General features: G+C 41.0%; 1 protein-coding gene across 1 annotated transcript in view; it reads left to right on the top strand.

Moving 5' to 3' along the window:
* Positions 1 to 430: 430 nt before the first annotated feature.
* COG3 (component of oligomeric golgi complex 3) overlaps positions 431 to 22,786 on the top strand; it is a 45,495-nt gene continuing 23,139 nt past the window's right edge. The window contains exons 1-8 of the mRNA XM_020808777.3: positions 431 to 666; positions 2,710 to 2,856; positions 4,856 to 4,917; positions 10,283 to 10,448; positions 12,173 to 12,247; positions 12,809 to 12,901; positions 19,021 to 19,146; positions 21,016 to 21,096. Coding sequence (XP_020664436.3) covers positions 514 to 666; positions 2,710 to 2,856; positions 4,856 to 4,917; positions 10,283 to 10,448; positions 12,173 to 12,247; positions 12,809 to 12,901; positions 19,021 to 19,146; positions 21,016 to 21,096 — 903 coding nt within the window. The 5' untranslated portion in view covers positions 431 to 513. The remainder of the gene's footprint in view (positions 667 to 2,709; positions 2,857 to 4,855; positions 4,918 to 10,282; positions 10,449 to 12,172; positions 12,248 to 12,808; positions 12,902 to 19,020; positions 19,147 to 21,015; positions 21,097 to 22,786) is intronic.

Genomic DNA, 22,786 nt, shown 5'->3' with positions numbered 1-22,786 from the left:
GAGATACTGTACTCTGGTGGATCCTGACTTCTTAAATCTTCGGGGAAGGTTCACTCTTTTTCCTCATCGCTCAGGTGTTTCCCCAAGGCACCCTTTGCACGAACAGGACGTTGCCAATAAAACATCAGGGTGGGGCCCGGTTCGGTCTCCCACCCATGGTGCCAGAAGAAGGGGGCGACCCAGATGTTCCTCAAGTGCCACAAAGTTTCTGCTTTCGTGACGCATCCTTAAATATTTTCGTGTTCCGACCGTTTTTTTCCGTGTCGCTTTCACTTCCGTCCGGCACAAAAAAACAAATCAAAGGACTCGGTCGATAGACAACCGTTGCCTAGAGCGGTCACATTTCCCCTCGACAGTCGCCAACTCGACGTTGCCAGCTGCTTCCTGCCAAGGACGGAAGTGGCGTCACTGGCCTGGATTAGTTTCTCTTTTTCCTCCCTCCGAAAGCGTTTCTGGGTCATGTAAGTTCCGGGTGGTTCTCCTGCATCCTGCTCGGCTCGCAGTGGGAAAAGGATGGCGGATCAGCCCGGGGAAGCCCGGGAGGCGTGGGAGCGACTGGGGCTGTGGGAACGGCCCGTGCGGCCGTTGGCGCCCCTCACCGAGCGGCAGCAGGACTCGGTGCTGGAGCTGCGCGAAGCGTCGCCTGGCTTACCCGCCCCGCCCGAGGTAGGTGAAGCGCCGGGAAGAGTCGTCCCTTTGCCCTCATCTCAGGACCTCGGCGGGGGCGGGAAGCTCCGAGGGGATGTGAAGGGGGCAGGGCCCGAGCCGGGAGGGGGGGGGGAACGGTGCTATCTTTCTGTCGCTCGGTGCGTCCTTCAGGCGGCTCAGGAGTGTGTGTGTGTGTGTGTGTGTGTGTGTGTGTGTGTGTGTGAGAGAGAGAGAGAGAGAGAGAGAGAGTGCCTCCTGTTCTTCATAGATCCGAAAAAAGGATGCATTCACAACTCCGTGTGTGTTTTGTTAAAATCTTCCTCATGGTGCATCAAGAGCAATCCAAATTCTTGGAGGTTTTGCTTTCTTGCAGCTAAAATTGTTGTAAGCCGCCCAGAGACCTTTGGGTAGAGTGGGCAGCATATAAATTAAATAAATAAATAAAATAAATAAATAAAATCGGAGAAACGTGTCTGCCTTGTCCATCATTGGACAACTGATGTGGTGTTACCTAACTGTCTGTTTGACTTGTGGTACAAAACTTAATCTTGTAATACACATGTATTACAGAGAAGTTGCTTGTTGAAGCTAGTAAAGTATGTCTCAGGAAATCAGAATTGAGAAGAATTGTTAGTACGTATATTCCATGAGACATCCACATCCTTCAGAAAATATTGGTATGCATATCTTGCACAAACTTGCTTTGCAGATATGAGAGATGGTGATGGCCTATTAAAATGCACACAGACACCTACAGAATTTTCCCCTAGAAGGAATTTTTAATTTTTCCAGTGAATACCTTGGGGACTTTGAGAAAACAGACAAATAATCTGATAAAATATTTTCCCATTCAAAATGAACAAACCTTTTAAATACAAGATTCTACTCCAGTGGTCCCCAAACTTGCATCACCAGAGATTTTTGAACTACAACTCCCAGAAATCCTGGCCAGCATGGCTAGTGGTGCAGCCTTCTGGGAGTTTCAATCCAAGAACATCTGGTGACCCAAGGTTGCTAACCACTGTTCAGCTCACTCAAAGTAACAGGAATGTGCAGTGTGGCAATTTAATGTTGGACAGTCTGCAGAATTAAAGAATGATCATTGCTATACAACACTCAAATCCGGTATATTTCTGCACTTGATGAGTGCTGTCTTCTTCATTAAGTGGAAGCTTTTCGTTACTTGTGGATTGCTGCTTGCTTTCTTCTGATGATGTTCTGGTTTGCTAGAGAATAGCCCAAATTAGTACCTAACTGTCTGTTTGACTTGTGGTACAAAATTTGATCTTGTAATATATGTATTACAGAGAAGTTGCTTGTTGAAGCTAGTAAAGTATGTCTCAGGAAATCAGAATTGAGAAGAATTGTTAGTATATTCCGTGAGACATCCATATCCTTCAGTAATATTGGTATGCATATCTAAAGATAGAAGGACGTTTCCATGTGTGCAATTTAATGTCATACCTCTAACACTACTTGATTTTTTAAAAGGAAAATTCAGTTACAAAATTCTATATGTCACTTGGTGACAACACTGAGATGTTTGCCCATGTATGTCTGTTTTAAACTATTTATAGAGTAAATCTAAGATGTTTTTAGTATCCTGCAGCAAACCTAAATTTCAAAAATTCCCATAAGTTCCCATTGTCTTACAGTTGCCTTTGATTCCTTGATATAAGCAGAACCAAGCACACATAGCATTTCACATGACTACTTTACTTTCTTTGTCTTAAAGAAGCTGCTTCATGCTGTTGCAGTTTTTGAGTAAATGTTACCTTGAGTCATTCCAGCAAAGAAAAGTGCTGGATAGCTCAGTGGTTTAGGTATCTGGTTGCAGAGCCAGAAGACAGGAATTCAGTTCCCCACTGTGCCTCCTTGATGGGGCTGAAATCTATGTTCCATAAGGTTTCTCCCAGCTCTGCAGTTCTAAGATGATAGTGATGAAATGGGGGGAAAATCCACAACAGTGTGGTTTATTTCATTATTTAATTGAAATAATTCTTTTGTGTTTTTTGTTCAATGTAACCATCATTCACTACAGTTCTTGATATCTCTGAACAGCTTCCCATTGAAGATTTAAGCAGTCTTGGGCAACCGTCATTAACTGTAACGTTGACAGCCACTGTGCCAGAATCCAGAGAGGACATCCTTTTGAAAGGGTTCTCTGCTTTGGGTATGGAAAGTGAAAGAATTGAAACTGCTCAACAGGTATTTTTTTTAAATATATCTAAATGTATATATCTAAAGTCAATGCATGTGAGCTCTTAGTGGATAGAGCAATAAAAAAATTCCCACTAGAGAATGGTAGTAATGGGGTATAGGGAAGTTAAGATGAGACAAAAGCATCACTTTGTTTAACAGAGAAGATCTCCACTATCAGGGCAGCCCCTTGGATTAAGCCCATAAAGTGCCCTGCCTGAGTCTGGTTTAGTAATTTTCTCTGACATTGTCTTCAGTTGTTCAAGAAATAGATGGTAAAACACCAGCTGCTTCGCAACCTAGCTGTCATTGCTCTGGAAGTGTCACCAGTCTGCAGTGTGATTTTTTTTCTACTTCTCATTGCTCTTGGTAAACCCCTCTTCCCTCCAAAAGCTTTGGTTGAATGTCACTCAAACGTTTAAAGCAGGTACAGTATTTTAAGAACAGTAATGAGGAAGAGATAGGCGTTGTGATGTAGTGGATAGAGAGATTGACGAGGACTCGGGAAGCTTAGGTTTAAGCTCACTGGAGGTGGAACTGGTAAAACCACTCCTTAAATACCTCACTTGCCTTGAAAGTCTTGTTAAGTTTGCTGTAGGTCGGTTCTGACGTGATGGCACGTAACATAACAAATATAGAAAAGTTTGGCTCATTATCTTATTTCTGGAAGTCTCCAGAGTTCTTTCCAATCCAATGTGTTTTCAAGTCATATGGAAAAAAACAATTTGAACCTATTGGGACTGGTTTGTCCAGAATGCTGTCTTCTGCAGCTACTATTCTCGTCTTGGTTCTAGGATCTAATTCTAATGTTGCATCCTCTCTAGTCAGTTCTTTGCTGAACTATTCTAAGTCTTTGTCATTTAGGTTATCTGGAAGTATTTCTATCCACAGTAACACCTTACTACTGGACACTGTTCTCTTCAACATCTTTGTTTTTCTACCATACATATCCAGGGGTAACAAGATTATTCAACATCAAAAAAAAAAAAACAAAACAAAAAAACTAAGATCATGGCCACTGATCCCATTACCTCCTGGCAAATAGAAGGGGAAGATATGGAGGCAGTGACAGATTTTACTTTCTTGGGCTCCATGATCACCGCAGATGGTTACAGCAGCTATGAAATTAAAAGACGCCTACTTCGTGTGAGGAAACCCATGACAAACCTAGACAGCATCTTAAAAAGCAGAGACATCACCTTGCCGACAAAGGTCCGCATTGTCAAAGTATTTCCAGTAGCAATGTATGGAAGTGAGAGCTGGACCATAAAGAAGGCTGGCTGCTGAAGAATTGATGCTTTTGAATTTTGGTGCTGGAGGAGACTCTTGAGAGTCCCCTAGGCTGCAGAGAACAAACCTGTCCATTTTGAAGGACCTGAGTGCTCATTGGAAGGACAGGTCCTGAAGCTGAGGCTCCAATACTTTGGCCATCTGATGAGAAGAGAAGACTCCCTGGGAAAGACCCTGATGTTAGGAAAGTGTGAAAGCAAGAGGAGAAGGGGATGACAAAGGACGAGATGGTTGGACAGTATCACTGAAGCTACCAACATGAATTTGACCCAACTCCAGGAGGCAGTGGAAGACCAGAGGGCCTGGCGTGCTCTGGTCCATGGGGTCATGAAGAGTCAGACACGATTTAACGACTAAACAACAACAACAAGATTATCTCTAGATTTCTTTCATGCCCACTATACAGTATATTCAAAGGTTTGCTGCTTCTGACTGCCGTGCTGATCAGGCTAGGCATTGTAGTAGCCACTTACCCTTCTCATAGGGGAGAGTGTACCTTATTGGCGTAGGCAGGAAGCTGAGCAAGGATGGCAATGTGTGCAGTTTCACAGTGTTACCTAGGAGTTTATGGCACTTTGAGATGCATTATGAAGTAACGTTCAATCAATGTTTGATTCAGTTTTACTCTCTAATGCAACTGGAAGTGCTATTAGCTTATGTTTCTTTTTTGCATAGTATAGCAATTGTAATGAAATGGGAATTCTTTTTTCCCCCCTAGTTTTTCTCACTGTTTGATCAGCTCCGTACCCAGATGGATCAAGAGGAAGGTGCTAAATACAGGTGTGTGTATGACTTTCTTCTCTCAGTTGTATTTGATTATGGAAGCATAGCATCCATCAGTGATGGCATTTTGAATACCCAGTGGCTGAAATCTTGTCGGGCAAGGTCTACCTGTGCCACAGGAATGGAGTTTTAGGCAGTGGCAGGTTGAGGCTGTTCAGAGGCTTCCTTTTGCAATTTTGCCATTAGTACAAGTCTTGTGAATTTCAGGCTATGTGATGTTTTGTCCCAGTTTGTGTACATTATAGAATGTATTGTGCTTTGATTTAATTTCCCATTGTTAATTGGATCCCTTGGAATCTTATTCTTTTGATTTTCTAACAGGTGGCTTGTTTTGTACCTTGCTAACAAGGTACAAAACAAGGCTGGAAGGACTTAACGTGTGTATGAGTAGCCCCTGCTCAGGTTAATGTCTGAGGTCAGGAGTGGGCAAAGTCTGACAGCTTGGAGGCCAAATTCAAGCCCCCATTGACCATACCATGCCCAGAAAGGGTACAAATAGCCATTATAAAGAAGTAATCAGGAAGAGCCCAGATGGGTGTTTACTGTTCAGGGCCTCATAAGCAAAAAGGAAAGTTGGATTTCTCTTAAGGTGTTCTTTTCTGCAATGGAAGGAGAATAGTTTACCATAGGTGAGCTCTTCCTACTATAAAATGTCAATCCATTTTGGATTGCTTTCTTCTAACAGAAAACAGCTCCCCCCCCTCCCGTTCCATAAACAGGCTCCATGAAGAAACAAAATGCTATTTCCTAATAAATGCTTGTAGCACACTAAAACACAACATATATTACAATTACGGTAACTCTGCCTGGATCAAGTTCATGGTTAATGTCTATATATGTACATCTCCTGAACGATTGGGTAGGACTGCACTGCAGAAAAGAACACTTCATGGTAGGAGGAGCGTAGTCTAGCATGACATATACCAAAGCTTATGACCCGGATGGAAGCAATATGTTTTTCTGCTGCCTTTAAGACATGATGTTCTGCAAGACCCAAAGGCTTGTCTCCCAAAGGCATCTGTGAGAGCAAAGAGTCCTATCTTGTAATGTGTAAAAAAGGTGGATGATGATACCCAAATGATGACTCTACATATGAATTTGTACCAGAGAGGCTGCCTTATCAAAGGCTGCCAGTGTAGCTGCATTCCTCGTCGAGTTAGTCAGGATGCCTTCTGGTATCTGCAATGAGGACCAACAATAACACAAGTTGATACAATCTTCAGCCATTTAGAAAAGGTACAAAACGAAATCTCATGCCCCAAGGTGGCCTGCTGAAAGGAAATAAACACAAAATCGATAGTCTAAAGGTATTTATATAGGCTGTATACATAGATCATACTCATTCTGTATACATAAAAGGAATGCCATTGAATATTCCTTTCAGACCTGGGATAAGATAAAAAAGGATGATAAAATTATTTCCTGGTCGTAGTGGAATAACTCTAGGCAAAGGCAAAGGTTCCCCTTGACATTTAGTCCAGTCGTGTCCGACTCTAGAGGGCAGTGCTCATCCCCATTTCCAAGCCGAAGAGCCCGTGTTTGTTCATAGACCGTTTCCATGGTCATGTGGCCAGTGCAACTAGACACGGAACACCGTTACCTTCCCACCATGGTGATACCTATTTATCTACTCGCATTTTTACATGCTTTTGAACTGCTAGGTTGGCAGGAGTTGGGACAAGTGATGGGAGCTCACGCCGCCCCGTGGAATAACTCTAATCTGGGCCTAAACACAGGATCATTTAAACATCTAGGAATATGAACAGTTTACCCGTAACTGAAAGATAACCCAGCTCCAAGATATGGTGAGCCTGGATATTAGGAAATAAGGTTTTCCGGGATAGGAATGTCAAAGAAGTCTTTCTCAGAGGATCAGATGGAGGCCTGGTCAGTGTTTTCAGGACCAGCTGCAAATCCCAAGCTGGAAACCTGTAAACTACTTGTGGTCTGAGAGCCATAGCCCCTTTTCAGAAATTTACATTTGGATGAACTACAAGAGACAAGCAGTCTTTTTAAACACAGGGCATAAAGCTGTAGCCTGGCACGTTGAAGTAGAGGGCTATAACGATCAAGCCCCTTTCTCTGGCATCAGTGACAGAGAGTATCTGATGAGATCTGAGTACCAGTGAGGAGCCATCAGAATGAATCCTGCTTTTTTTCTATTTGGGTCTTTCTGAGTACTCTGGATAGGAGATTGATGCGAGGAAAAGCATAACAGAAAAACCTGACCCACAGATTGAACAGACCATCTGCCTTCCATGCCTATGGGGACTGGAAGCTGGTAAAGGACTAGAAGAGACAAGCAGAACGTCTGCACCTTGGAGTTTTAGGGGAAACCAAATAGATCTTCTCTAGCCATCCTTGTTCTTGTCACTATAGATAGGAACACTTGAGGATGGAGAGACTACACCCCCAAGTCTACATCTTTGTGATTCAGCCAGTCTGCCTGAATGTGGAATAATCTCTTTGCATGGATAGCCATGATGGAAACCAAATTTTAGACTGCAGACATGTGCCTCCTTGTCTCATGATGTGACTTTTTGTTGACGTGTTCTCTGTACATATCAACACATCCCTTTCTCTGACTTTTGGGTTGAAGCTCAGAAGGGCCAGGCAGGTTGCCTTGAGTTTCAGCTAATTGAAAGTATGGCCCATTTCCCGTGTTTTGCACTTGCCTTGAGGACCAAACCACTGCAAAGGGCTCCCCCGTTGTTCAGGCTATCTGGTGATTTGCACCCTGCCACTCTACTTAAGACCCCTTTGAGCAATGCTGAGGAGAGCCACCAGTGACGAGTGGATTTTAACTTTAGTAGGACCCTCCTCACAACTTGCTTTCTAGCTCCAGTCTGCTTCTGCTGTGGAAGCAGTAGCCACTGCAGCTCCTGGTAAAAACATTGCTGTGAAATCACCCACAGATACGAGAACATTGAACCCAAAAGCTGTGAGTGAGAGTACAAAATGAAGTGCATAATTAAAACTGTGTTACCAATTCCAGTTTTTTAAGCATTAAAGACAAAGGAGATAATAGAAATAAGAGAGTGGATTTAAATTATAAAGGCCAGCATCCTATTAGTTGTGCCCACTGGCATAACAGTGCAAATTTCAGTGGCAAATAAAAAAATCAGTATAGGCATTTACTGTTGCACAATGTGTTGTGCAGATTGCTGCCTAAGAGCGAATACCTATGCTGATATCTAAACTTGTAGCAGTTCTCCACCAACATTTATGTAACTTGCATTATTCTCTGACACAATAGGTCATAGGATTCTAGCCAAAATTGTATATATGTTCTAACTGATTTCTGTGCTTTTCAGAGTTCTTAAAATTAGTTTTAGCAAGCTGGTGTAGTATCTTTCTTCATGTTAGCTACATGGGTAACATCTAGTAGGGGAGCAAACAGAATTTACCCAAGCAAGGTTAATGGGATCCAGTGAGATAGCATTCTGATTGACTCAGGTCCTGTGGCATGTTTTTAGCTTATTGGAGTACAGTCTTGCCTCGACTTACGAACGTCCCTACTTGCGACCATTTCAAGTTACGACCAGCTCCAGCCGCAAAATTTTGCTTTTACTTGCGACCGGAGCTTCCACATACGAACAGAAAAAGGCAGGGGAAAAGGGCAGGAAATTCAAATGTCTAACTGTAGGTGGTGATGACACTGCTTCTTTGTAGCTCTCTTGCCCCAGCAGTTAGAGAGTGTGTAGTCGGAAGAGGCTTGGGACTGCCTGGCTTCTGCTTCTGAGTGAGTGTGTGTGTGTTTGCAGGGAGGCTTGGGACTGCCTGGTAAGGTAAGGTGCTGTTTTCTGCTTTTAAAAAACTGTTCTGGGTAGTTTTGCAGCGTTGGTTTTGGGCTGGGGGGTTAGGTTTCTCTGCTGTGATGGGTTGGGGGGGTTTGTTTGTTTTTTGCCCTCATTTCTGATGGGTCTTTGGGGGTTTTGTTGCTTTTAGAGTATTTTCCCCATTTCCAATGGGTCTTGGGTTTTTTTTTGTTCTTTTTTGTTTTTCCCCCATTTCTGATGGGCCTTGGGGGGGTTTGGTTGCTTTTTGGGGTTCCCCCCCATTTCCGATGGGTCTTGCACACTTGATTGCTTTTCTGTCCCCCCCCTTGGGCTGGGAGGGATTAATTGTGTTTCCAATGAGTCTTGCAGTGATTTTTTATTTTAATTTTTTTGTGATTTTTTTTCTTCGGTATTTCAATTCATTCCTATGGGAAATGGTGCTTCGTCTTACGACCATTTCGAGTTATGTCCATCTTCTGGAACGGATTATGGTCGTAAATCGAGGCACCACTGTAGCTTTATGAGGTGAAGTCTGAGGGGATATTTGAGTGTGCTTTCCTTTCAGACACCATATGAAGATTCTTGCAAAAATGGCCTGCATGATGGTGCTTGATATCATGGATAGAGATGGACACAATCCTGGGTCATCAGATCGTGCTGGATCGTCGTCACAACACCACAGGTGCCACACATTCCTTTTCTTCAACCCCACAGCCGGATTCTCCCACTCACGAGGCAGTGCACGCTGCTCTTCTGCTCCTCTCAGGTGTTTGACCAGTCACAGCAGGAGCATGGACTTCCCTTCTTGTCTTCCAGCAGCTGGCCACCTGAAGGCTGTGTAGCAGCAATTCCTGCCCTGCCTCCTCATCTGAGTGGCCAGCTGCTGGAGGAGGCACAGAAGTCCATGCTCCTACCATAACTGGTCAGATGTCTAAAGAGGAGTGGAAGTAGAGTGATTTCCGCCTCATGAGTGGGGAAACCAGCTGGGGTTGTTGGAGAAAGGGAATGTGTGGCATCTGTGGTGTTGCAATGACATTCCAGCATGACATGACGACCCAAGATTGTGGCCATCTCTAATCATGGATTATGCAAGAAATGTGAGCAGAAATGCAAGTTTAGGAGAGAATTGTGGGTTGGAGTTGGTTTTTCTATTGTAGGTTTTAATTAGGGGACTGTTGAACATCTTCCTTACAATTTATCAAAGGCCAGTATATCTTGTTTATATTTGGGAGTTTTAGCTAAAAGAACCAAAGGTTTTTGTGTGACCTAAGTAACGGAGAAATATCTTGAGTTACTTCTTTGCAGGAATTGAAATACAGTAAAGGGAAAATGAAACTACTGGACTCAGGGAGAGCATTGCAAGTCACCGTGGAGAAAGGTTCTTTGTCTTCCACTCATTCCTTTTTTGCTCCTGTTGCAGTGCAGATGCAGAGAGGCCTTGAGAAAGGTCTCAAAAAGTGATATCTGTGAATGGACAGATTCCTGCAGGAGTATGGATAAATGAATCTGTCAAAATCAGTTTCTTATTTTTTTTTCAGATCCTTACATTATTTCATCCTGTATGTCTCTTTTTATCTCACTAGGCAGACAAGGGCTTATTTATCTGGATTTGAAGAGCAGTGTGATGCCATACTGAGTGATGTGAACAGTGCTCTTCAGCATCTAGAGTCATTAAAGAAGCAATATCTCTTTGTCTCAACCAAAACAGGAACACTGCATGAAGCCTGTGAGCAGCTGTTGAAAGAGCAGGTAACTTCAGATTTAGCTTGGAAAAAACAGTTCAATTAAATACCGGTAATCATGTTCTAATTTCCTAGGCTTGTACATTATTGAATTGATGCCTAAGCATCAATTTCATATTTCTAGGTAATTTACTGTATCAGTTGGTTATTAGGTAGGTTCTTTTAAAGAAGCTGTTAAACTGAGCTGCCTCTATAGGAAAAAATTAAATGGAGCAGGTTAACGTTCAAGAGTCCTGAGGTCATTTTTCTTTGCAATATCTAACCATAGCTCCAAAGGTACCTTTCAGCCGGGAAAGTAGAGGATAGCAGCCACAGAAGTGAACCTGGGGGGAAACCTGTCTGCACTTTGCCAATATCTCTCTTAAACTGTGAGACAAATGAAGTATACAGTGATTCATAAGAGATGGTTCAGTACAGCCCACTATCAAAGATGAAGCTACGAATTGAGAAATTCCTCATTCAAATCACACTTTTCCCCATTAACAGTTACCTCCCATCAGGAATAGAGAGATAAAAATACAGAAGGAGTTCCAGGAGTTGGCCATATTAGTCTGAGAAAGTAAAAACAAGAAGTCTTGTGGCATCTTAAGGACTAACACATTTTCACATAATGTGTTCTGTGGACTGTGCTCACTTTTTCAGAAGTCATTGTCGGATTACAACCCATGAAAACAGTAAGATTTCCCCTAGATAGACACCAGTGTGCAAGCGGTCTAGTGCATGCTGGTGAGCCATATAGACACAGGTACATTTTAAATTTAATTTTATGTCCCTCTTTTCTCCTTAAAAAAGACTGAGAGACTAATGCAAATGCACATGTGCACACACACAAGGGTGGTTGTTTTTAGTGTGTTGTTGGAGATAAAATATGCACTTGGAAAAAATTGAGGTAGAAATCAACTTGGGAGAAATGGGAAGGCTCTAGTAGTGAGGCATCGGGGTTTATCCATCTACCCGCTTAAATAAATGCTTACCACCACGACCCCAACCTAGGCATGCAATGTGAGCATACAGAGACAAAGTGTGTGTATAATGCAGAGGTGCACACCTATGCAAGACATGCTCATTGAAGGAAGGCCTTGTACTAGAAATAATAGTTTTATCACATATGTTCCTTATCACACACACCTATGAAATACTGCAATATACTTTTATATGAAATTGAAAAGTCAAAAACTGAAATACAACTACAGTGGTGCCCTGCATAGCGAAGATAATCCGTTCCGCAAAAATCGTCGCTATGCAGAAATAAAAAGCCCATAGGAGTGCATTAAACCCCGTTTAATGCGTTCTTATGGGCAAAAAACTCACCTTAAAGCGGAAATCCTCCATATGGCAACCATTTTCGCTGCCCGGTAAGCGAGGAAACCACGCGAAAACAGTGGGTGGCCATTTTTTTTACCCGGCAGCCATTTTGGAACCGCCGATCAGCTGTTAAAAAAACATCGCTATGCGATAATCGGTAAGCGAAACAGCGTACTGATCATCGCAAAGCAATTTTTTCCTATCTAAAACATAGCAATGTGATCGCTTTTGTGATCACAAAAAATCGCTATGTGGATTCGTCGTTAAATGGGGCGCTCGTTAAGCGAGGCACCACTGTATAAACCATTGTGCAGTAAAAGACAATGATCAGCAGATCAGCGGTGACTTCTGTGAGGCACCTGGAACACTGTAGTCTTTTAATATGTTGTTAGCTGCTTGTTAATAGTTTGATTTCTTTTTGAATAGTCAGAGCTTGTGGACTTGGCAGAAAATATCCATCAGAAACTGTCATATTTTAATGAACTGGAAAATATTAATACAGTAAGTATTTGTTGACAGAAAATATCAGCACTTGTTTTTCACTTAAAATTCATTAACTTTTTTGGAATGATTTAAAGTTAGATGGGTTAATGAACAATTGGCATTTTTAAAACTGTGGTCTGGAAAATCTGTGATGCAAAGTATGCATTATATCTAAATATTTTTTTACTTCTGCAAATATAAGGATTGCTGCAGCCTGCTGAGTCCTCCTTTTTATGTGCAAGTACTATTTTGGCTACTTAAGGAATAATGATCTTCCATGCAAAGATTGTAATTGTTGTAAATGTTGGGTGGAAAATTTGTCCTTGGGCTCATAAACATTTCGTCTCAGCTTTTTGGCATACCTTTTCCTGTTTTTTTAACAGAGAAGAGGATGATTTTTCTGGTTTTCGAACTCTCAACTGTACTGGTATTTGTAGAATAAAAAAAAAATCAAAGCAGAGTAATTTAGCATTTAAAAATTTAGCATCTTCTAATAAAGAAATCACATAATTAGTAATAATTGAGATGTCTTTTGTTGTTGTCTTTTATTGATGCTTCTATTTTTTTTCTCTTTTGAAGAAACTGAATTCCCCTACGTTATCTGTAAACAGTGATGGTTTCATCCCTATGTTGGCTAAACTTGATGATTGTATAGCATATATTTCTTCACATGTAAGTCACGCTTAGTTTTATGTTACATTATGATGCTTAGTTCTATGCTTCACTGACTTTTACCCCAAGGAAATCCAATGACAGAACAGCAAAGAGAACACTTCTGTATCAATTTCTTGTATTTTCTGCTGGTTCTTGCTAGCTACACAAGGTCTATAAAAATGCTGTGGATCTTTTTCTCTTTGGTGACTTGACTTACAGTCTAGAACTGTTTGCTGAACTTGATGTATTCTTCTTCTCTGTCTACAAGATATGGAAACCCGAATGTCTTGCATCCAGGGAAGCATGCATTTTTCATAACATCATCTGTCAAAGAAGTCCTAATTCTGTTTTGTGGGGGGGTGTGGGGGGGGTTCATCTGCAGACTTATGTAACTCTACATCAGGAAGGATGAAAGAGGCTTCAGAATTAAGAAATAAAGAACTTTTATTAACACATCTTGAGTCAACCTTTTCTTGAACAGTAACTGGATTTTGTAACATCAAATGAGGTGGGGAATCATCCCAAAACCATGCTAATGATTTATCAACAGGAAACTCTTTTAATAGTAAGTTTTCGCACTTTTCTCTTTCTCGGTTGTCATTCTCAGAAATCCGTTGCGGACCGCACAGAGGGTCCCGCAACAAGGGTGGCAGGCCCAATCCCCCTCTTTCGACAGCTCTTTCTCTACTTCCGGATCTAATTGATGTACCATCTTCTCTGGACCTTGAGCCCTGTGATACACCAGGACTGTCCATTCTTCCGGGCTAAGGCCAGGTATTATGGGTTTGAACTTTCCCTTCGCTGAATCTTTATACTCTTCGTCTATGTTACCCTCGGCTAGCCTTTTCTGTGGGACTGAGAACACTCTCACATCATCGTCTGGTTCTTCAGTTACTTTCTCCTCTATCACGGTTACTTTCTGTGTCTCCTTTGACTTATTTCCTTCTTCTGTCGTCAAGAACACGTCTACACTCTCCCTGCCGCGGTTCCAAGCTCCCTCCTCGCTCTCAACTGATGTCTCCGACCGTTTCTTCCGTTTTTCCTCCTCGCGCCTTTCCCCTCCTTTTCCCTCTCCTATCTCAGCCTCGCGGGTCCATGCAAACCAAACGGCATTTTTAAATATTGGAACAATCCTTTAGGTGTGGCAAAGGCTGTTTTTTCTTTGTCTTCCTCTCTCAACGGGATCTGCCAATATCCTTTTACTAGATCTAATGAACTTAGAATTTTAGCTCCGCCTATCTTCTCTAACAGGTCCTCTATTTTAGGCATGGGGTAGGCATCGAACTTGGAAATTTCATTCAATTTCCTAAAGTCTATACATAGTCTGACACTGCCGTCTGCTTTCGGCACCATTACTGGATAGCTTCTCCAGGGGCTGTAAGATGGTTCTATTACTCCCAATAACAACATCTCATCCACCTCCTTATTTATCTTTTCTTTAATATAATGAGGCCAATTCCTTGCTCCTGACCTGGCTATCTTTCCGGGTATGGTATTAATACAATGTATTCCCATATTGGTAGATCCTGGCTTATTGCAAAATACATCTCTATAATTTTCCTCAATTTTCCTTATTTCCAATTTTTCTTCGGCATTAAGATTATCCTCTAATTTTAATTCTTCTTCGGGCATTATACATTCTACAACCTCTGGTCCAAAATTTTCTTCTTCTATCTCACTCAAGAAACTCTCTCTCTCTCTCCATTCCTTCAAAAGATTCACGTGATAAATCCCTGTTTCCTTTTTCTTACCCGGGGTAGCAATTTCATAATTAACGTCATTTAATTTTCTGATTATCTCATATGGTCCTTGCCAATTGGCGAACAATTTGGATTGTTCGGAGGGAAGTAGCAACAGAACCTTTTGTCCAACTTCAAAAGTCCGTCTTTTAACATTTTTATCGTATCTACGCTTTTGTTCAACCTGCACTCTCCTTAACTGACTTTTAGCTTCTTTAGATATGTGATTTAAATGCTCTCTCATTTCTATGATCTGTTTGATTTGCATCTGAGACTTATCTCTACCATGTTCCCAACTTTCTTTAACTAAATCCAGGATCCCTCTAGGGTTCCTTCCATATAGGAGCTCAAATGGAGTAAAACCGGTAGATGCCTGCGGAACTTCTCTGATTGCAAACATCAAAGGTGCAATTAAAAGATGCCATTGTTTAGGTCTATCTATAACTAATTTCCTTAACATACTTTTTAAAGTCTTATTAAATCTTTCTACTAATCCGTTACACTGAGGATGATAGACAGTAGTATGTAAGGGCTTTACATCTAACAGCTTCCACATCTCTTTTAAAGTCTGGCTCATAAAATTCGAACCTTGGTCTGTTATCACCTCCTTAGGAAACCCCAATCTAGAGAAAACTTGCATTAATTCTTTAGCTAAAACTTTAGACGTTATGGTTCTTAAAGGTATTGCCTCAGGATATCTCGTTGCATAATCAATTATAACCAAAATATAAGCATGCCCCCCAGCTGATTTCATTAAAGGTCCCACAATATCCAAGCCAACCCGTTCAAATGGAGTATCAACCAAAGGCATGGGAATTAATTCCCCTCCTGGTTCAACCTTTGGCTGTGTTAATTGGCATTGTTTACAAGTTTTACAATATTTCTCAATATCTGCCCATACATTAGGCCACCAAAACCTTTGCAAAATTCGAGAACTCATCTTCTTTGCAGCCAGATGACCGGCCATAGGAACATCATGTGCTAAATGTAACAATTTTTCTTTCCATTTTCCAGGCACCACCAGTTGTTTAACCCCATCAATAGATAATCTATACAATAAACCGTCACATAGCTCAAATCCCACTTCCCCTTTCTTCACTTCTCCTTCTTTCTTGGCTCTTTCGAAGAATTTAGTCAGTGAGGCATCATCTTGCTGCCAAAACCGCGTTACCTCCCGTGATACTTCTTCTAAATCATCCACATTTTCAATATTGACACATTCGACTTTTTTACATTCTTTCTCTCTTAACAATTTATCAATACCCAGCCAGTCCCTCCCCAATAACATTTCTCTGATCAATCCGGGCACTACTCCCACTTCCATTCTTCTCTTTTCCCCATTTATTTCCACCGTTGCGTACGTGGTTTTGTAGGCTTTCACATCCCCGTGAATACATCTAATTTTCATTTCCCCATTTGCGTTGATCCCCTCTAAATTTTTTACCAGAGTTTTACCACTTCCAGAATCAATTAAGGCCTTCTTTTGTTCCCCGTTAACCAGAACTTCTATTTCCCATTCTTTATTAAAGCCCGCACTACCCCCAGTCACCTGGCTCCAATGTTTAACCCAGGAACAATCCACTCCAGGGCAATTTTTCTTCTGATGTCCCTTGGCCCCACAACGGAAGCAAGACCCCTTAAATTCACGTGGTTCTTTCCAGTTGGGGTACGCTTCCATGATTCTATGTTTGCTGCCTCCAGGTTTTTCCATTTTTACTTCTTTTCCCGCCGCCCCGGTACGCTGCGCAGCACTATTACTCTCGGACGCCATCTTCTCTTTCACTTTCAGCCTCTCCTGGTTCGCCCAGCCGCTTTCACGTGTTCCCTCATCAGCGATACAAAAATCTTCCACCAATTGGATAGCAGCTTCCAAATCACGTGGGTGGTTCCTTTGTACCCAAGCCCTCATGTTTAAACTCATCGTCGTCACAAGTTGCTCCATAACTATCTCATTCAAAATTTCTTCTTTAGTTTTTTCTTCGGGCCTTAACCATCTTAACAAGTTTGCTTTCATTTTTTGCACTAAGGTACGGGGATGTAAACCATGCTTCATTTTCAAATTCCTAAACTTTTTCCGATAAGCTTCTTCCGTTAGATTTAACGTCTGTAAAATCGTAGATTTAACTTTGTCATATTGCATCGCTTCCGCTGGAGATAACGTGTGAATTATTTCTTGTAAATTACCAGATAGACAGGGAGTCAGAATTAAAGTCCACTGTTCTTTAGGCCAACCTGCCGCCAATGCAACTCTCTCAAAAGTATTTAAGTAAGCTTCCGGGTCATCTTCAGCTGTCATTTTTTGTAATCTAATAGGAGCCGGACCCGCCACCCACGAATTCTTTATAACGTCTTCTGTTCCCGTCGTCTTCCTTTCAGGATTTTTTGCCAACTGAGTTAGAATTAAGTTTTGTTGCTCAGCTAAAAATTTTATCATTTTTTCTTGCCTCTTTATTGTTTGTTTGAGGTCTTCTTCTCTTTGCGTCGGTATCTCAGAACCTGCCCCACGTTGGGCGCCAATGTGGGGGGGTTCATCTGCAGACTTATGTAACTCTACATCAGGAAGGATGAAAGAGGCTTCAGAATTAAGAAATAAAGAACTTTTATTAACACATCTTGAGTCAACCTTTTCTTGAACAGTAACTGGATTTTGTAACATCAAATGAGGTGGGGAATCATCCCAAAACCATGCTAATGATTTATCAACAGGAAACTCTTTTAATAGTATGTTTTCGCACTTTTCTCTTTCTCGGTTGTCATTCTCAGAAATCCGTTGCGGACCGCACAGAGGGTCCCGCAACAAGGGTGGCAGGCCCAATCCCCCTCTTTCGACAGCTCTTTCTCTACTTCCGGATCTAATTGATGTACCATCTTCTCTGGACCTTGAGCCCTGTGATACACCAGGACTGTCCATTCTTCCGGGCTAAGGCCAGGTATTATGGGTTTGAACTTTCCCTTCGCTGAATCTTTATACTCTTCGTCTATGTTACCCTCGGCTAGCCTTTTCTTTGGGACTGAGAACACTCTCACATCATCGTCTGGTTCTTCAGTTACTTTCTCCTCTATCACGGTTACTTTCTGTGTCTCCTTTGACTTATTTCCTTCTTCTGTCGTCAAGAACACGTCTACACTCTCCCTGCCGCGGTTCCAAGCTCCCTCCTCGCTCTCAACTGATGTCTCCGACCGTTTCTTCCGTTTTTCCTCCTCGCGCCTTTCCCCTCCTTTTCCCTCTCCTATCTCAGCCTCGCGGGTCCTTTCCTCCTCCTTCGCGCGCGCGTCTGCCATCTGCCTTTCCTTTGGTCTTGCTCCTAACTCTCTTTCAGGCTTTATCACTTGCTCTATCTTGGGAGGTTGAGGGGACGGCTCACTCTTTGATGTTCCTGCTACTTCCTCCTCACAGGGGGGGTAGATACACTAAATTCTGCTTTTCAGAATATATCTTGGAAAGCTAATGGATTGAAAGAGCAACAAAATACAACTTGACTGATTGACAGAAGGGGCCAGGAATAGTCCAGCTTCAGAATGGTTTTATACAGGACTAGTGAGACCTTGTTTCATTGAAACCTTGCAGAATTTCCATAGTTTGAGGTTTAAAGTGGCTATAAGCAGTGAACCTGTGTTTCAAAACTAGGATTCTTGTGTTTCATAAACTGTAGCTTTCCCCACTTCATGCTTGGCTTCTTGTGAAACTCAGATTTAATTATAAGATAAAATATAGAGATGTGCTACTATGTACAGGTAACTTTGGTTAGTGGGTAGTTCAAGAGTGCAATAAATATATGTATAAGGAAGTAAAATAAAACTGATGGCAAACTTCCAAGTGTACTCTTCTTTTTCCAAAATGTGGATTTATTAACTTATTTGCTTTATAGTACACCTTTATACTCATCTCCATTGCATTCTTTATTGCCTCTTATTTAAATAAAATAATAATAATAAATAATCCATATTTCAAGGCATCATGCTTTATATTGCTGCCCATTTCTTTGCTGTTCTGATATGTAATGTCTTGCTTTTAAAAGTTCATCTTAAAATACATGCATTTCATATGGTGTAGGAGAGACATTGATAAACTGTTCTAGGGAAAGGTCTAGAGAATTTAAATTTTTGTGATTCAAAGCATAAGTATCCATTGGCTGAAATCCTATTGCACAGCTATGCAAACCGCAAGTTTTAGAAGTGAATTGTAAGTTAAGCAATCTCCATAGACATATATTGGATGCTGAGTTCCACTACTTAGTGTGCAACAAATAATGTATAAAGAGATTTCTTAACTTATGGCCATTTGGTTTCACAATTTGCATAACTATGTAAAAGGATTTCAGCTTTTATGTGCCTTCCAAGTTTTATTTTAATAGTACTTGTTTTTTTAAAAAAACTTTTTCTTACTCTTTTTTTCAGCCAAGTTTTAGAGACTATTCTGTCTATTTGTCAAAGTACAAACAATGCCTTTCAAAAGCTGTACACCTCATGAAAACATACATTGTGAATACTCTGCAGAACCTCACCAATCAATTAATTAAAAGGGTAAGTTGGAAAAAACAGTACATGTTTAGTTTATATGGACTGAATATGAAACTTGGTTGAACTAAAGCTTCTTGGAATATCTTCTAAATAAGGTGTTTTTCCAAATGTTGCTTTTTGATGCTTGAGCAATGTTGTAGTGTTAAATTATTGTAGAGTACTGGAGAAGACCTGGGTTCAAATCCAAGTTTAGCAATGGAAGCTCACTACTCCTTGAGCACTTCACATATTTTGAAAGCCCTCTTAGAATTGGCATTAGTCTAAAGCAACAAGATAAGCACAGAGTGAAAAATAAGCTACTTGTGATCTCAGAATACAGCCTGTAGGTCAGGTTAAACTTTATGATCTAGCTCTACATTTACCTTCCAACACTACATTTCTGTGATTCTTGTTTGGCAACTGACTAAAAAGCATTTTGTGGAACTTACTGTGCAGTTAATAGACTCACAAAACGTATTATGAGTAAGCTTTGGTATATGGGGGAACTGTGTTATACTGAGTCCATCATTGGTCTATCTAGCACAGTATTGTTAGTTCTGGCTGTCTAGGGGTTTCAGGCAAGATTCTTTTTTTACCCTCCCTGCAGATACTTGAAAGTACTCATTAACAGGTCTCTGGAGTCCTAAGCCACGTAGCTTTCAAAATAGAACAAGGTTGGTGTGTTCAGGGTGGTAGGGTAGTCAGTAGCCACAAGATACTTAAAAAGAAGGAATCTGCTCAGATTTGGTAGGATTAAGCTTCCAGTCAGCCTTTGAGGAAGGTACTGCATATGTATAAGTTCTGGAAATTGGAAAAAAGTTACTGTAATCACATTCAAATGAACATAGTCTTTAAGGCTGCACAGCATCTGTAGGAATCTTGTGGGAAGGGAAAAAATGATAAAATGAGGAAGCATCTGAGGAGCACTATACTGTACAGTATAGATGTCTGTCAGAAACATTGTTTCAATGAAAAGTTCAATTCATTCCATTTGTTGCCTACTCTCCTCACTTCTCCTTTTCTTCTGTTCTAGTTACCTTCTATTGCACCTCTTTTTATTTGTTAATTGCATTCCTAAGGCTGCTGTTATTCTTTCTAGTGTGTAGTTAATGGCTGAAATCCTGTTGCTTAGTGTAGTAAGTTGCAGCTAAAGTAGGGCCATTGAATTAGTAGAGGTTTGGTGAGTCACCTCCTTTCTCAAGTTCTATTGATTCGATCAGCCTACTTTAGTTATGAGTTACTAGACTGAACAGCAAGATTTCCGTCAGTGTTAACTATAATAGTATCAATATGAAACTGCTTTTTAATCAACATCTGTGTAATGCGGTGTTTTTTTCCTGAAGTGATGCTTTGTTCTTTAGTGGAACACTGCCCCTGCTCCACTATCATATTTTAGTTTATCTTACTTCTTGTCTTTACTACAGCAGTTGAGAGCATCAAATAAGGCCTCAACCAGTTTCAGATGCTTTTTAAAAGTCCCCTATATATACTCTGTTAATTGTAGACATCAGTAATTTGAGGCTTTAAACAGCAATTCCAAAACCACAATACATGACCACAAAACAGATTTATTGCCAAACTGAATTAGCAGAAACATTGCATATAAAGTTTTTGAAGAACAGCTGATTAACTTCTTAATTTCAAAGTCTGTTCTAAGGTAAATCATATTAATACTTACACTAGTGGGCTGTTTGTTTATCTGGACTACACACTATATTTTCTTAAGCACTCATAGTTTCTTGGCTTTTCTTTATATGCTATATTATATTTATAATGTATTTCACTATAGTTATATGCACTGCAGTATGTATCCTCTGCTGAGGTTCTTCTATTGCCCTATCGTAGTTTATTATAAGGAATATTTACAGAAATATGTTTGTCTCTTTCTTTTAGGACCCTTCTGTTGCACCACATTCAGATAATGCCTTCACTTTATTTTATGTAAAGTTCAGAGCTGCTGCACCCAAAGTCAGAGTAAGTAACATGCCAGAGGTGATCAAAAGTATGCTAATCTCACTGGGAAGAATTGATCTTCTTGGAATGTTCTTTGGTTCGCAATGTACTGCTCAATTAAATCATGTATAAGTTCTTGTACTGTAAATCGCTTTTCTTTTTTTCTTTTTGTTTACAAAAAGACAAGTAAGATATATAGTATTTAACTCAATTTCCATTGCAAGGTCACTCTTCTCCTGTCTTCATAACCTTTGGAAGCAGTTCATTAGATCTGTTCTTTTTGAGAAGTGAAGGATATAAAAGAAGAGAACAGGTCAGGCTTCATAATAAAGAGAAGTTTATGTCAAGAGGTTGGCGAGTCTCCTTCCAACATTACCCACTTTCTTTACACCTGCCTTGCCACTGCTCACACTTCTCTCAAGGAAAGCTAGTGAGGATCTTCTGGGTGGGCATTTCTTTTCTTTGCTTGATTTTTAAGCTTTGTGCTTTTTCAAAAAATCTCAACATATCACTTTAAACATCTTGCTTTAATTAGGACTTAGTTAATTCCCCAGTGTGCTCTGGGGAATGGTCTTACCTTGCAATATCTGAAACAAAATATTTCCAGGATGTTTGAGGTAAAGCAAGCTTCCATTCCCAAAAAGTTCAGGTTTCTGTAGTGAACAGCGCTGCACTGAAAACATAACTGCACAACTGCTCAAGAAAAAGATACAGTAGGACCCCCCTTATCCACTGGATCAGTATCCACTGATTCACTTATCCACAGTCTGAAAATATTAAAAATGTTAAAAGGGAAAAAAGCCCACTATTTTCACATCTGTTACCAGAATTGGCCACAACATAGAGCGAGAGACTGTGCATGATCTCTAGCACTCTCTAGTACAGTATTCAGTTCTGGAAATACATGTGAAAATAATTTTTCCTTTTTCCCCCCTTTTATCCACGGTTTTCAGTACCCATGTGGGGGCGTTGGAACCAATCCCAAGCGGATATGGGGGATCTACTATATCTTAAGTCACTATCCCTCCAGTCTAAAATCTACTGATTAATCTCTAGGTGCATCAGATATTATGTAGGCAGTAGCTTTGTTCCCTCCCATTTTTTTCTTTTCGTGGCTCATAAAAGTCAGGTGGCTTAGGGGAAGGTCCCTCTCTGGGCTGAATTTGACCATCCATCAAGTGAAGAGATGAAGCTCTTGTGAGACTTCTCTGTCCTCACATCAAACCACTAGTCCACAACCCCTGAAATAAATTTCTTCCTCAGGTACGCAGTCTGAGTTTTCCTGATTCGAGTGGGGAGGGGGTCTGATCGATCGATCGATCAGTAGTTTAGGTATGTGGCTGTGGAACCAGAGGTTGGGAGTTCATTTCCCCACTGTCACTCCTCAATAGGGGCTTGACTCAATGATCCATAAGGTCTCTTTCAGCTCTGCAGTTCTAAGGTTGTTGTTGTTATATCCTCCTCAAAATATGATGCCCGTGTTTTAGGTAGTAGCGGCTTAGGTACTGAGAGATTATCAGAGTTGCCACATGCTGTATGTTGGCAGTTGAGTTCAGAGTAAAATTAATGTGAATGCTACAGTTTCCCTTAATTGACAACTGGTGAAGCAGAGAAATTCTAGCTCAATAGAGTGATGTTAGTGTACAGACATTGGTGCTGAGGTGATCTAGGAGTGGCCATTATTTATTTGCAGACCTAACAAACAAATTAG

Source organism: Pogona vitticeps, chromosome 3 (assembly GCF_051106095.1).
Source record: "Pogona vitticeps strain Pit_001003342236 chromosome 3, PviZW2.1, whole genome shotgun sequence".
In the NCBI taxonomy this organism is placed as follows: domain Eukaryota; kingdom Metazoa; phylum Chordata; class Lepidosauria; order Squamata; family Agamidae; genus Pogona; species Pogona vitticeps.
The sequence above is the reverse complement of the archived record's forward strand: the minus strand, read 5'-3'. Positions and strand labels throughout refer to the sequence as shown.